At 39.5% G+C, this 14,415-nt stretch overlaps 1 protein-coding gene across 1 annotated transcript; it reads left to right on the top strand.

The window, feature by feature from the left end:
- Positions 1 to 571: 571 nt before the first annotated feature.
- Positions 572 to 13,681, top strand: FAM76B (family with sequence similarity 76 member B). The gene is made up of 10 exons (XM_062487564.1): positions 572 to 676; positions 786 to 850; positions 1,316 to 1,370; positions 2,900 to 3,055; positions 3,971 to 4,167; positions 6,068 to 6,115; positions 6,316 to 6,396; positions 7,063 to 7,198; positions 9,892 to 9,993; positions 10,579 to 13,681. The coding sequence occupies exons 1-10, from the start codon at positions 572 to 574 to the stop codon at positions 10,666 to 10,668; spliced, it is 1,035 nt and encodes a 344-aa protein (XP_062343548.1). The 3' UTR covers positions 10,669 to 13,681.
- The last annotated feature ends 734 nt before the right edge of the window (positions 13,682 to 14,415 follow it).

Genomic DNA, 14,415 nt, shown 5'->3' with positions numbered 1-14,415 from the left:
CGAGGGCGCCGCTCAGCCAATCGAGAGGGACGGGCGGCGGGCGGGCCACTGAAGCCAGGCGCGCGGGCGGGGGGCGGCGCGTGGGCACGCGCGGAGGGAGGAGGGCGGAAGAGGCCGGCCTTTGTCAGAGGGAGACCCCGCGCCTCGGCCAATCGCAGAGCAGCGGCGCCGCCACCGCCCGGCGCAGGGCAGGGCGCCCGTGGCGGGATTGGCGGCGGCGGGGCCGGCGGGGGCGGCGATTGGGCGGCGGCGTTCGAAGGCAGGTTTGGCGCGGGGCGGCGATTGGCTGCGCGGGCGCAGCGCGAGCCCGGGCCCGGGGCGGAGGGAGGGAGGGAAGGAGGGAAGGGCGGGGGGCGCGCGCGGGGTGACGCCGCTGCCGCCGACACAAGGGGGACGCGGGCGGGCGGGCGGCGCGCGGGGCCCAGGGCGGCACCGGCGGGAGCGGCACCGGGACGGGGGCGGCGGCGGCCGCGGCGGCTCCTCCTCGGCGGCCCCGGCGGCCGCTCCGTCCCTCGCCCCGGCGGCACCTCCCCATTCCCCTCCCTCGGCCCGCCCGTGTCCGCCCCGCCGGATGGCGGCGGCGGGCGCGGCGGCCGCCCCGGCGCTTTATGCCTGCACCAAGTGTAATCAGCGGTACCCGTTCGAGGAGCTCTCCCAGGGCCAGCAGCTGTGCAAGGTGCGGCGGCGGCGGGCCGGCCCCGGCCGGGGCTGCTGGTGGGGCGGCGGGCGGGGGCGGAGCGCGGGCCGGGGCTCGGCCGGGCAGTAACGCGGCGCTTCCCCCGCAGGAGTGCCGCATCGCCCACCCCATCGTGAAGTGCACCTACTGCCGCTCCGAGTTCCAGCAGGAGAGGTACGGCGGGCTCGGGGACAGAGCTCGGGGGCCAGCGCGTTTGCAGGAGCTGGGCCTGGCTGGCCCGGAGAAGAGCAGGCTGAGAGGGGATCTCAGCAGTGCATGCAAGTATCTCCACGGCGGGTGCCAAGAGGATGGTGCCCAGCCACAGGACGGAGAGCTGTGGCCATAAACTAAAACACGAGAAGTTAAACCTCCACGTGGGGAAGAACTTATTTGCACTGAGGGTGGCAGAGCCCTGGAGCAGGGAGGTGGTGGGGTCTCCTTCTCCGGAGACACTCGGGATCTGCTTGGATGCGTTCCTGTGTCACCTGCTCTAGGTGACTCTGCCTCTGCAGGGGGACTAGACTGGAGGTCCCTTGCAACCCAGCTCTTCTTTGATTCTGTTCGCGAGTAATTGCATGGGGAAGAACGTCAAAGTGGATGTTTGTCACCTAATTCAATGTTGTGCCATTTTATCTCTAGCAAAACCAACACAATATGCAAGAAATGTGCCCAAAACGTGAAGCAATTCGGAACGGTGAGTAGTTACTTGGTTCATAATGCTGAAGTTGAGCTCGTTTGTGCTTCAAACTGAAAGCAAAGTTCTCTTGCAACTAATCTTCTTATTTTCTTTTGAGAAAAAAAAAAACACAGAAAAAACCCAGAAAGCAAACCCATACTAGAGATTGGCATCCAGAAGGGTAATGGAAAAGACTGACATCTCTTGATTTCCTCTGTGGGTTTCCATTGCTTTTCCCAAATTGAAGTCCATTTGGGTTATATGTAGCTTAACAGTTAAGAATCATTTCAGTGTAGCTATTTGTAACAAAGCAATGTTATTTCATGCTGCTAAGTTACTCCCTTCATATTCTCATAAGTGCACGCTTCATGGCAGGAAGACCATTAGCCCTCATTGTTCCTTACGAGTCGTAAATGTGAAAATCTAGTAATGCCACGTACTCTCTATTATGTAAGTTGTAAAAAAATGCGTATTAATCATGTTAAGCTAATAAGTAGAAAAAATTTTGAGTATCTGAATTCATGTTACTTTGCATTTTCTCATATTGAATTTTAGCTTCAGTTCTGTTGGAAAAACGAATTTTCCTATTATGTGAATGCACACATTGTATCTGAGCCGCCCTGCAGATACGAGTTTTTAGGAGGTATCAAGATAATCTTATTGTGAAACAAAAAGGCATAACTTCCCAATACTTGACATAAACCATATTGTTTGAGAAACATAATAGCTGTTGGTATGTAGTCGGGCACTGTGTGGATATATGTATAAACTGAACAAAGAAATGCTTTCAAAAGCTTAAAACGCAGCAAAATGTATTGCAGGACAGATCCAGCAACGATTTTATCATTAGTTTATTCATAAACAGGACTGCACTGAAGATAATCAGCCACTTCTACCCTGTGAAAACTGATGTCAATTTTATTTTTCAGCACTGTATTAGTCTAGTTGAGCATATGATATAAAAGTTGATAACGTGACCTGATAGCTCAGATCAGATAGATCTGAACTTGTTTTTTGTTTGGTAGTGGGGCTTTTTTCATTTGTTTTGTTTTTTAAGTTTCCTGCAGAATTGCAGGGATTAGGATACTAATCTTGGAACTGTAGGGCTATTGAATCCCTGAGCTGTGCAAAGGAGAGGGATGCCATCAGAAGCTTCCAGCCTAAAAAAAAAAAACAAAAAAAACCCACTTGGTTACTCTTCTTTTAAAGTTCTGTAAGTAATTTCTTAAGTAGTGTACTAAAACTGAGACAAAATGTCAACATTTAAAAAAAACCCTGTAGGTGTAGAGGTTAGTAACCAGATAGATGTGTGTGTTTATTTTATTGTGTCTGGGTTTTCATGGAGAGTCCAGACTGGTCTTAACCCCTAAAGACGCATCATCTTAGAGGAAAAGTTTACTACTGAAGATAAATACAGTAGGAAAAAGGTTCTTTAAGGTAGGGTATTTGAAGCCCTACTAGTTTTGAAGCATCATTGTGCATATTGAGATACCCGTGTTCATTACTGAAAGCAGAAATGTATTGACTTCAACTTGGTTTTTTTTCAGCCCAAGCCTTGTCAGTATTGTAACATTATTGCAGCATTTATTGGCACAAAATGCCAGCGTTGCACCAACTCAGAGAAGAAGTATGGCCCGCCTCAGACCTGTGAGCAGTGCAAACAGCAATGTGCTTTTGATCGAAAAGAGGAGGGGAGAAGGAAGGTAGGCTTTGTTCCACATCTCTCATGGCTTAGGCTGACAATAGTGTTCCTCATTCAGAAGGGAAATATTACCAGGAATGCATGTTAAGTTCTCTAATACTAGATTAAAGTTGCTCATCTGTGCTTTAAAATGTTTGAATTAAATTTTGTAGCTTGTAGTTGTTATTTTTAGCTACTGCATTAACTTTTAATTAAATTGCCCTTTCTAAAAAAAAGGGGTAAGTGTTAGCAGACAGTTCTAGCTGGGGAACAAAAGCAGTGCAGCAATTCTCGTGTTTTGATATTTTTTGTACTTTATTTTCCTATCCACTGGAACCTTGTCTATGTTCATAACTTGAACCTGTCACTTTACTCTTCTTATTGGCCTGCCTTGCCTGTAAATAGAGCACTAGAGAGGTAGACTGCTCGGAGCAGCCCTTTGTGTTCTGTTCTGTTAAATAGCTTTGGTGAGGGCCACTTTCTCATTCCAGAAGGTGCTGAGAAAATGACCTCAAAAGCCTCTTGACGGAATCCAAGAATAATGCTTGTTTTTACAGAAAAATTTACTTGGTACAAGTAACACGTTGGCTGGACATCTTGATTCTTCCTGCAGTATGATAGGTTGTAAGAGGGCACATGGTGTCTGTGCTGGAAAAGACTCGTCCTTTTAAAAAGTTAATGTTATTTCTGCAATGTAAAGCAGGTCCAGAAATTGCTAGGACTCTTTGTAGCATAACTTTGATGACAAGTGGAATAAGATTCACTTCACTAGATAAAACTTGAATATGTTGGAGATACAATAGTGATGCTTCATACCAAGGATGTCTGTTTTCCCCAAAGATAATCAGTGAAGTGAAACAAGATTTCCTTGCAAATATTGAGTACATCACTCTAGTGCAATGTACTTGGGAATAAAACTTGAATTATTTCTCGAAAGGTTGATGGGAAGTTGTTGTGTTGGCTCTGTACGCTGTCCTACAAGAGAGTGCTACAGAAGACAAAAGAACAGAGGAAGAGCCTGGGATCTTCACATTCTAACTCCTCATCCTCATCTCTTACTGAGAAAGACCAGCATCATTCAAAACACCACCACCATCACCACCATCATCATCGTCACAGCAGCAGTCATCATAAGTAAGTATTTCAAAAATTGAAATGCAGCTCTTCATCTTCTGTGTTCTGTTTGTACTGAGGTAGTAAGAAAAACTATTTAAAACACGATGTCAAAAGCAGTAGCAGGGCATTATTCTTCATGGTCTGTCAAAATCCTTGGATTCTTAGAGTTTGAATGAAGGTGTTTCATAAAAATAAAGGAATTCTTGGTGATCATCAAACTAGTTGGTGTTAAAATTAATAACAAGTCTAGGAAAAAGGCTCATGGAATGGGCTGCAGAAACAAGTTGAGGGTAAACTTCTTTTTGGGTTTCTGCACAGCAACTGCTCTGTGGTACCTACATTTGCCAGAGGTGTGTATTAGCAGTGAGAATCCTCATCCTGAGTTGCTTCACCCTGACTTGTTTGCAAATACAATTAAGAGGAGAAGCAGAAACAACAGTGTGGATTGCCTTCAGTGTAGGATCAGTTTGTACCTCTTTGCTAATTTTTATAACCAAGTCTTGCTGGAGTAGACAGTTTGGGAGTGCCTGTGATACAGCCAGAGTGACGTAAGACTGTTGGTTCAGTTACTCTCAATCTAATAACATTTCACATAGTTTTGTCCCATTTTCTGCAAATTTTCTCAGCACATGATCTCTGGCCAAGGCATAAATAGTGTACCGACCTTAATGTAGATACCAAATTTATTTAGTCATAAACCCCAGAATTCATGTGGGATTTTGTGCTGCTATGATAGTAGTCATGATCCTTATTTTCACTGATAAATTTGTGGCAGCGTAACTTCAGAACTATTTATTTTTTGTGTTTGATAGTAAGCACTGTGTCTGCAATGGTGATGACCATGGTCCCAGACACAGACACTTTCCTTCTAAACTTCAAATTTTTAGTGCTTAGAATTTTTCATCTTGTCTGAAACTTTCTTGTCTAAGTGTGATTTAAAGATAATATCAAAATAAGAGGAAATTATATTGGTAACGAGTAAAAGAGAAAGGCCCATATTTTCACTTTAAAAAAGAGAAAAGTAAGATTTGGTGTTTTAGGCGTTTGAAGAAAAAAAATAGTCTTGTCATGCATAGGGTTATTGTACTGTTCCTGTTCTTTTAAATCTCTGCTGAAAATTGAATTACAGAAAGTTAAATCTAATTTAATGCATTTGGCACAGGTGCAGTAAGGATTAAATAAAAAAAAAAGCTCTTTACTGCAGAACAGAGCTTCTGATATACTCAAGATTTATAACAGTACGCATATTGATACAGATCAGTGTTCCTCATTTCCCACCTTTTTTTTTTCTGCAGACTTCCATGGGTCCATTGCTTCTTTTTGCTGTCCATTTCAGTTATTATTAAAAGCAGACAATAGAGACAATGAGGTAGAAATAAAGATTCTTTGAACTATTTCACTCAGTACAATCTTCTACATTCTGCCATTCCTGTATCAGTGTTCTTTATTAGTTCCTTTGAAATGATTGAAAGCAAATGGTCACACCTAAGAAGCAGTTATTTTCATGGATCCAAAACTTAACTTTACTCTTATGGCACCAGATGAGCACCACTTCAGGTGGTGTTCACATGGCAGTATGGGAATCCCAGGAGAGCTGCTTTAGGCCAGCTTGCTGAGTACAAGATTAGCAAGACAAAGTTCACAAAAATTGGGAGGTATCAGCAGAAAGGTTTGGCCATCAGTCTTGAGGTCTACCATCTGTGACTTGTAATAGTGTAGGTATTTAGCCAAAAATACTTTTACCCTGACGTACTAAAGCATGATCGGAATCTTCAGTGTCCAACTGAAAATTCATAATTGCTCACTGTATTAGGAAAAAAAGGGGGGGAAGGATTTTTCTCAAGTACAGGTACCATTCACTAGACTTACAAGTAATGGCGTGTTTGATCAGTTACCAAGTACATTTCACATATTTCAGAATCAGCAGTCTGAGTCCAGAACAAGATCAGGGACTATGGAAACAGAGGTAAATACAATATTATTTATTAATTTTCTTTTAGTTTATCTTGCAGTTTTCATTTAAAGAATTTCTTTTTTTCTTGCATTTCTGGCTAGTGTCTAGCATTCCACCTAGGAGCATGAGTTAGTTTTTTTACATGTACCAAATGGTGATATTAGAGAGTTGCATAGTATGAGGCTTTAGGTTTACATTTTGTTTGATTTCAGCCATAAATCCTCTGCAGCTATTCAGAATGAAACTCCAAAGAAAAAACCCAAACTGGAATCCAAGCCATCAAATGGAGATAGGTAAAGTTACATCTTTGTAAAGCTGAGCCATTTCAACCAAAGAGAGCGCTGATTTGTGGCCAGTTGCCATTCTTTGTTTGTCTGGAGAATAAGGGATGTGAAACTTGTGTCTTGCCAGAGAGATTGGGTGGCATCTGAGTGCTGTCAGTCAATTAAATTACTTTATTGGCAGAAAACTAGCATACTATTTTCCTGCTTTTAACCTGTTTGGGATAAAATTAAACAAAGCTTATGTGCAAGGTGACAGTTACCAACACAGTGGTGTTCCTTCACATCGGGAATTGTTTTATCAGTTAGATGAAGGGTAGAACCTGCTGCTTTAAGCTGACCCAGTAGCTAGAAAATTCTTTTGAACCTTAATGTGGGAGACTGAATCTTTTTTCTGTCTGTGGCCAAATGGTCAGAATAAAAGTTAAAAAGTGGCTGCTTCAGTCAAAAGGTATTTGTCCCCCTCAAAGCTAATACTGAATTATATTTCTGCAGGTGTATGTAATGTGTGCCATTAGTAAGGTAATTTGCCAGTTGCATCCATTTCTGTCAGGTACATACTTTTTTTGCATTAGTCCTTAAGGATGTTTATGGAATTATTAATTATCAAATTTGATTTTTAAAGTGTTTTTATTTTTTCTTTTGATACTGTAACTAAGTACTGTTTTTCATTTTTAGTAGCTCTATAAATCAGTCTGCAGACAGTGGAGGAACTGACAACTTCGTCCTCATAAGTCAGCTGAAAGAAGAAGTAATGTCACTTAAACGTCTTCTGCAGCAAAGAGATCAGACTATTTTAGAGAAAGATAAAAAGGTAAAAATTACACCTGCTTAATAAGAACTTTGTAATTTTGTTTTGTGTTTTGTAGTCTCCTAAAAATGTCAAAACAATAAGATAAAGCAAAAGCAGATGCAATTGTTTTATATAGCAGTTTATCAGATCTTAACAATTAAAGGAAAACTTTGGACTCTTGTATCATGAATATATTTTGTCTGTAAGTCAAAGAAGTAATTCATCTTACCTCACTTCAGCCATGAAGAAGTTAGCCTGTTTCTCAGGCTGCATGCTACAGGTCATGGATAAAGTGCCAGACAGCAGTTTGCATGTTTTACATGCTCTTAACTAAATCATGGCAAAGAGCAGTGATCATTCTGAGTTTAGCATAGTTTTTATTTTAGTTTAAACTGAAGCAACTCTAGCCATAGTAAGTCAATGTCCAAATTTATATTTGTAGTCTATGAAAATTAAGTGGTTTGTTTTTATAGGACTGATAAGCATGTGTACTGTGGGTTGTCAAGTCTTTGTGGGTAGTCAGAGACCAGAAGAAAAGCTTGGATTAAGTGGCTGTCAGTCAACAAAAGTTAAGTGAAATCAGGCCCAAGTGGCTGCAGCAGAGCTCTTACAGAAGATTCACCCTTCAAACAAACTAATGACTAACAAGAAAAAAGAAATAACAACAAATACACATTTTGATTTGCAGTTACTTTATTTCTCTGCCGTCTGAAAAACTAGAAGCTTTTAGGACACTGTAGCATGGCTCTAAAATGTAGGTTAGGGAATTGTATTCCAAACGAATTTATTATATTTTCAAGTAAAATTTTGATTGTGAATGCATGGTGTCCTACCTAATATTGATGGTTAACAAAGACTCATTCATACTGAAAGGAAAATGCTTCCACTTTTAAACCATAGTTCAGTATTTTCATTTCTACACAGCTGCATTTTGTAAAGGATATTGACTCTATTTTCATTTATGTCACTGTTAAAATATGTGTAAAATAAAATACCTAGTGTTGGAAGTACTTGCTATTTCAAGCCTTTAAGTGTTTAATGTGAAAGAGCTGAACAGTCTGTCATGGATTCTCTTTAGGTATTTTCTTCAAAGGACGGACATTAGGCCCTGATCTCTCTATTATAAAGCCAGGAGAAGATCATGAGTCAGTAGGAAATTCACTTATCTCTTTTTATTTTTAATCTACTGGGCAAAGCTAACAAAAGTGGTAGGTAAGGAAATGTCACCTACTTCTGCATAACCACTGCAGTGACTTGTTTTGCGCTGTTTCTGTAGGGAGAGCATCTAGGGATTTTAATATCCTCACTGCTAAAACTATTGGACTAAAGAGTTCTTCGAACTTAGTCTCCTTCAGGCATGAAGTCCTCACTTTCAGAATGTCACTTACTTTCTTAGCTGCTGCAGGGAGGAGAAAAGCTGAACACATTATACAGTGTTTGCATAGCTGAAAAAGTTACAACAAATGAACATACTGCGGGGTTTTGTTTGGTTTTTTTTTTTTTTTTGTTTTGTTTGTTTGGTTTTTGTTTTACTATGAGATAGTAAAAGACATGTACTGGGTGAAAAGCCTGAGCCATACCTGTGGGAGATTGCTGTTAAGGTCATGTCTCAAGATTTGTGAAGGGACAGCATTTGAACAGTTTTGAATGCTCCAAAAGTAAAACCTCTGAATTGTATAGCATGGCAACAAAAACAGCTCAGTACACCAGCTTTACAGATAATACTCATTCATCACTTTTTGTTATGAGTCAGGGTACCAGCCATGTCGTTATCAGTGCTTATTGTTTGCAGTACTCGCCTTGTTTGTCTTTCTACAAAATAGTAGTGAGCAACCACAGCGTTACTGTGGGGCCCTGAGACTTCATTATTAGGAGAGGGCCACAGTTTGCTGAATGTTCACAGGTAGTGTGTTTGCTTGTTTAGTTGCATACTTCACTGTGGTGCATCACTACCATAGTTTGTTTTATTTTCAGCACGAGTTGTGTGGGTTTGCACCGGATGCCCTATAGTCTGCAACAGCCATAAGTACATGCCTTGAGCAGCAGTGTGTGTTCAGTGAGTTGTGTACCATTGTAACAACATACCTGCACCTGGCCAGTTGATAGGCTGTTTTATGACCAATATCTGTTTCAGTACATGTGATTTGACACTTAGTGAGGTTGGCAATAGCAGTCTTGGTAGTCACTTCAGGAGGGTATGCTCTGGTTTGTTACGGAAGGAGGCTTAATGTCTTAATAAATCTGGAATGTATACATTGTATACATTTATCCTTCTGCTTATGACAAAATGTAGCATAAAAGGACACTAATCCTTTTTATTGTCTTTGTAGGGAAGATTTTTTGGGTGTTAAGGCACCATATAATTGAGAGATGTAACTGAAGATTGTGATAAGCATCTCAGAGCTGAAAAACAGCAAACATTATAAATCACCAGTCCTGTGTTTGAATTTTTTTTTTTTGAGGTTTAGCCTTTTTTTTTACAAAAAAATCCGGAGCAAATAGTATGGTTATATGGCTACAGTTACTTTCTGCATATAAAATAGGTATACAGACTTTTCAAACTGCTTCTCAAGTGCTGAGCTGTCAATACTGCAGTAGTAAATAAATACAGTGTTCCCTGAGATTCCTGAGCCTTCACTAAAGATTTCACGTGTTGACTAGAAGATGTGTCCTGTTGCAGTTCAAGGAATCTTCATAGAATATGTGTTTTTCAGTTGACAGAGTTGAAGGCAGACTTCCAGTACCAAGAGTCTAACTTGAGGACAAAGATGAACAGTATGGAGAAAGCTCACAAGGAAACTGTGGAACAGTTGCAGGTGCGTAGTTGCTTATCAGTACTTGGGAAATACTTCAGATGGACTCATATACTCAGGCTGTTCATGAGTGGTCATTGCCATGCCTAACTTTGGGTGCATTGTACAGCAGCTCTGCAGTTAACAGTCTCCATGTGAGTTAAAACTGACCCTTTTAACTTCAAAAGGTAAAGCCTTACCTCAAATGCTTTCTCAAAGTTGGGTTTTTTTTGTGTCTGTTTTCTGAAAATTTATTACTTGTCGTGGGCTATGGATCTGATTTAAGGACTCAGCATTAACACATTGATAGCTATATGTCTCTTGTTAAAGTATGCTTTGTAAGGAGGAAAGCCTGAATTAGTTGTAAATCACAGACTGAACAGACACCTAGTGCAGTAGTGGATATATTCAATTTTTTAATATGGGTGTGGTTACTTTCTCTGTTGAAGACAGAACATGCATATCAAAAAACATACACAGTTCTTTGAAAAGTGATCATTACCTTCTCTGAATATTCTTAGCATGTGCATTTTGAGAATTTGTTCATAAATGCAAAGTGCTTGACACTACTATCTCAGTAACTCATACCTTTTTTAATCTGTATTGCAGGCGAAAAACAGAGAACTGCTCAAACAGGTCGCAGCATTGTCAAAGGGTAAAAAGTTTGATAAAAGTGGGAGTATCCTCACATCTCCTTGAGGAACTGGTTCTTTGTGGGGTTTGCTACTCAATGTACATTTGAGTAATTCTGTGAAGCCCTTAAAATCCTGTGTAGTGGAAAAAATATTTTTGCACACCAGATTAGTTGGCATGTTTCCTACATGTTTTTATAATTAATATGCAGCTTTTTTTAGTTACTGTTCAGATGAAATACTTCAACTGGCTTGAAGAATGTTTTTATTTTTTTGATATTGGAAACCTTTTGCCAGCAATAGTATTAAACAATTGCATAGAGAACATAGCAGTGCTCTCTCTGAAAGGACAACATGCAATAAGAAACTAGGTGTACTTTTTAAAAAGTAGCAACTGAGTCTTTTAAACTACACTGATGTCAGCCAAAAGTTTATGAATCTGCAGTGACACTGAACACTGGTTTCTGGCAACTGTTCTTTTCCTTAGTATGAAAATATAAATTTGGAATGGAAATCATGGTGCTCTCAAGTGGAACTAAAAAGAGGCATATATGTATGTGTAAATACGACTGTAACAGTTATATTCTTAGTTATAACAAGTAATTAGTGTTTTACATTCTTGTGATAGGGACTGACTGAAAGATTATCTATTGTACAGTAACGGAGGCAGTGTGGTTTTTGTAAGATTTACTGTAGACTTTTCTTGCAAGTGCCTTTCTCCAACTGTTTATTTATAGGAATGTTGGTATTTTGTACATAAGGTTTTTATGTTTTAAAATCATGTTTAATAAATGTTTTATGTAAATATAAATGTGTGTACAGAGGAATCTGAAACAATGATCAAAGTGGCTAGTGCAGTGCTCGAGGCAGCATTAAGAGCTGGCTAGCTGATTGATGGACAGTGAGTATTGGCTTTAGATGACCTTTGTAGCTTGTGTCTGTGAGGTGTAGAATTTTATTAGTGCTGCTCATGCCAAACAAAATGGTTTTTTACCACACTGGAGTTTCGTGGGTTTTTTATACATTTTTCCCATTTGGCACAGCGCTAATTTTAATTCCATAGCAGGCATTGTACTCCAATGTTTCATCCTTAGTTAGTGATACGCACTCAAAGTTTTAAATGCATTTATTCCCCATTGTCTGATTTAATGTACTTGGTTGTAACTTATGGTGATTCTTCTTAATGATTTGCAACATTCACGTCCCCCACTGAAGGTGCACACTGAGAAAAGAGCAGCCAAAACTAATGGTCTTGAAATGAGCTAAGGGAATGGATGTGGTGTCATAGGGTGGGTTTTAATGTTCTGGGTGGATTTTCATTCTAAATTACATCAGTTTAAGTTTAGCTCTGCTCCTAATGGACATGAGTCACATTCAGAAATTTCCATTAAACAATAATTTAGTATACCCCAAGGTATCTATTCATGAAGGTAAGTTACGAATTAGCATAAAAGGAAGTAGACTTACATGGGTAAAATTTTAAGTCAGCTCTGGATACTGACGGGTAACAGGGTAGCTGTTGATATTTCAGCAGACTTGTGTAGAAACAGCTACACATTTTTAATTAAAGAACAAAAGTATACACCCTTGGCTGTTCACCCAGGTACTGAACTATGAACACCTTCTCAATAGTTCAAAGGAGTTCCAGCAGCAACAGACTACTGAAAAAAATACAAAAAACTTGAGCTATCTCGTTTCATATCATAGATGTATATTTTTATACCCAAAAATCAACTTTGTAAGTTTATAAAAGCTCCTCTTTAAACATATTGAACTAGCATAGAGAATGCTGCTATCTTTGGGGTTGTTATTCGTTTTTTAGTATACAAATTTATGACTTCTATTAATTCAGAATTAGTATTTGGGTCATTTTTTTTTTTCCAGTTTGATGGTGACCATATTCAGTGAAATGAGTTTTAAAATACAGAAATGCATAGTAAAATGAAATATTTGAATTGAGATCACTTAATGATATCAGTTCAAGCTGCAGTCAGCATATTTTAAAGAAACAAGCTGAAGTTCTGTATTAGAACTGATTGACTTTATAAATCCCAGTCAAAAGAATTTTTAGGGGTTTCCCAGTGTTCAGTTCTAATTAAACACCTGTGGATTTTCTTATATTATCTCATTTTTAACATTATTTTTTTAAAGTTCTTAACTAGCCAACTGAATCACAGTCCTGAGAATTGTGTCCTGGAGCTGTAGATTATTGACATAATAAACTGATGTTCTTTAAACGTGGATCTGCGAGGAGATTGTTGTACTGTATTGTGCTTTTTTAGCCTGTTTCCAGATGTTGATTAGCATTGACCAGTAATGGCCATTTTGGCTCAAGTTATTTATGTATTTTAAGCCTGTGAATATCGCAACCCCCTTTTAGATAGTTTGTCCAAATCCACGTTCTGCAGTGAAGCTGTTCAGCTGTCCACATGTATAGATTATTGAAATGCTGTACTGGCACACATCTGACCGTTGACATTTTGTACCTTTTCTAAATCCAATGTTTCACAATAAAATCTTGTCAAAACATTAATCTGTTCTTCAAAAATTATTCAAAAATCCATATTTTGTGTTAATCTTTCATGTTATGTTACTCGCTAAAAGTCTGTGGCAAAAAAAATGGGCATATATATATATATTTCAATTTCTGTTAAGATTAGACACTTTGGGCTGTCTGTGGATTGTAGCAAACTAGAGCTACAGATTACTTTGTCTCACGAAAATATTTTTGTTTTCCACAACATATTTATAATAGAAATATTTTCCTATTGGGAAGAGAAACACATGAAGTGACATGGATTAATTTCTTTGTTCCCTTTCTTGTGTCAGGAGGAGTTAGGTGCCCACACCAGGTTCCTGGTGGCTGTCCATCACAGTGGCTCCTAGTGTGTAGAGCACTGGTGCTGCAAATTGTGAATCTCACTTTGTTTTTCTCAGCAATTGATCTTCATCTTTCCACAATCCAGAGTGCTTCTCATTCAAGAATTAAAGTACAAAATTAAAAAAAAAAAAAAAAAAGAAAAACCCCAACAACCCAAAACAAACAACACCACAAAAAACATAATTTAAAAAAATCCAAACAAAACAAATAACCCGAGTCTAACAAGAGAGTTAAGATTCTGTATCTGGTCAAGGCAGTTGCTGAGAAGGGGAGAATCTGTGAGTTTCAGAACATCTCAAAACTGGTGATGTACTTTGTGTTAGGTATAGTAATGAGCAATATGCTGTTCTAATACTGGGTTGTTCTCGGTCTCTTTTTAAGGCAAACTTGCAACAGCAGCTTTGAAGCCATACTTATTTTAGGTGTGGCTTCCGTGTGACACATGCAAAATGTGTGCAACTGGCCATGTAACCAACTGACTCCTGAGTAGAGATTTGCATCATTTGAAGGAAATTTCCTTTAAGAATATTTAAATTCATATAACCTGTGTATTTATTCAGGCAGTTTTTAATGGTCTTGAGTACCTTCGGAAGTTCAGAATCCACACTGGTTTTTATAAAAACACATTTATGATTATAAACTGTAGCTATTGAAATGGAGTAAAAGATTTTCATGTCATTTTTATTCATTCAAATCATTACTAAAATATTGGTACTGCAATAGAAGATACATTTTCTGATATATTATGTGCAAATGGTTTAGATTTCCTCATGGAAGAGGTACTGATACATGAAGTTTGTTCTGTTGAATCCTACAGAACAAGTAGGGGGTGTTAGACAAGGGGATTATTGAGGTGAAAGGATATTTGTGGTGCTCCTGGAGAAAAAAGAAGGGTGGTGGAGGTGTCAGGACTAATGAGGAAGAGACACCTCT

Source organism: Cinclus cinclus, chromosome 2, assembly GCF_963662255.1.
Source record: "Cinclus cinclus chromosome 2, bCinCin1.1, whole genome shotgun sequence".
NCBI classification, from domain to species: Eukaryota; Metazoa; Chordata; class Aves; order Passeriformes; family Cinclidae; genus Cinclus; species Cinclus cinclus.
This window is presented reverse-complemented; position numbering and strand designations above follow the sequence as displayed.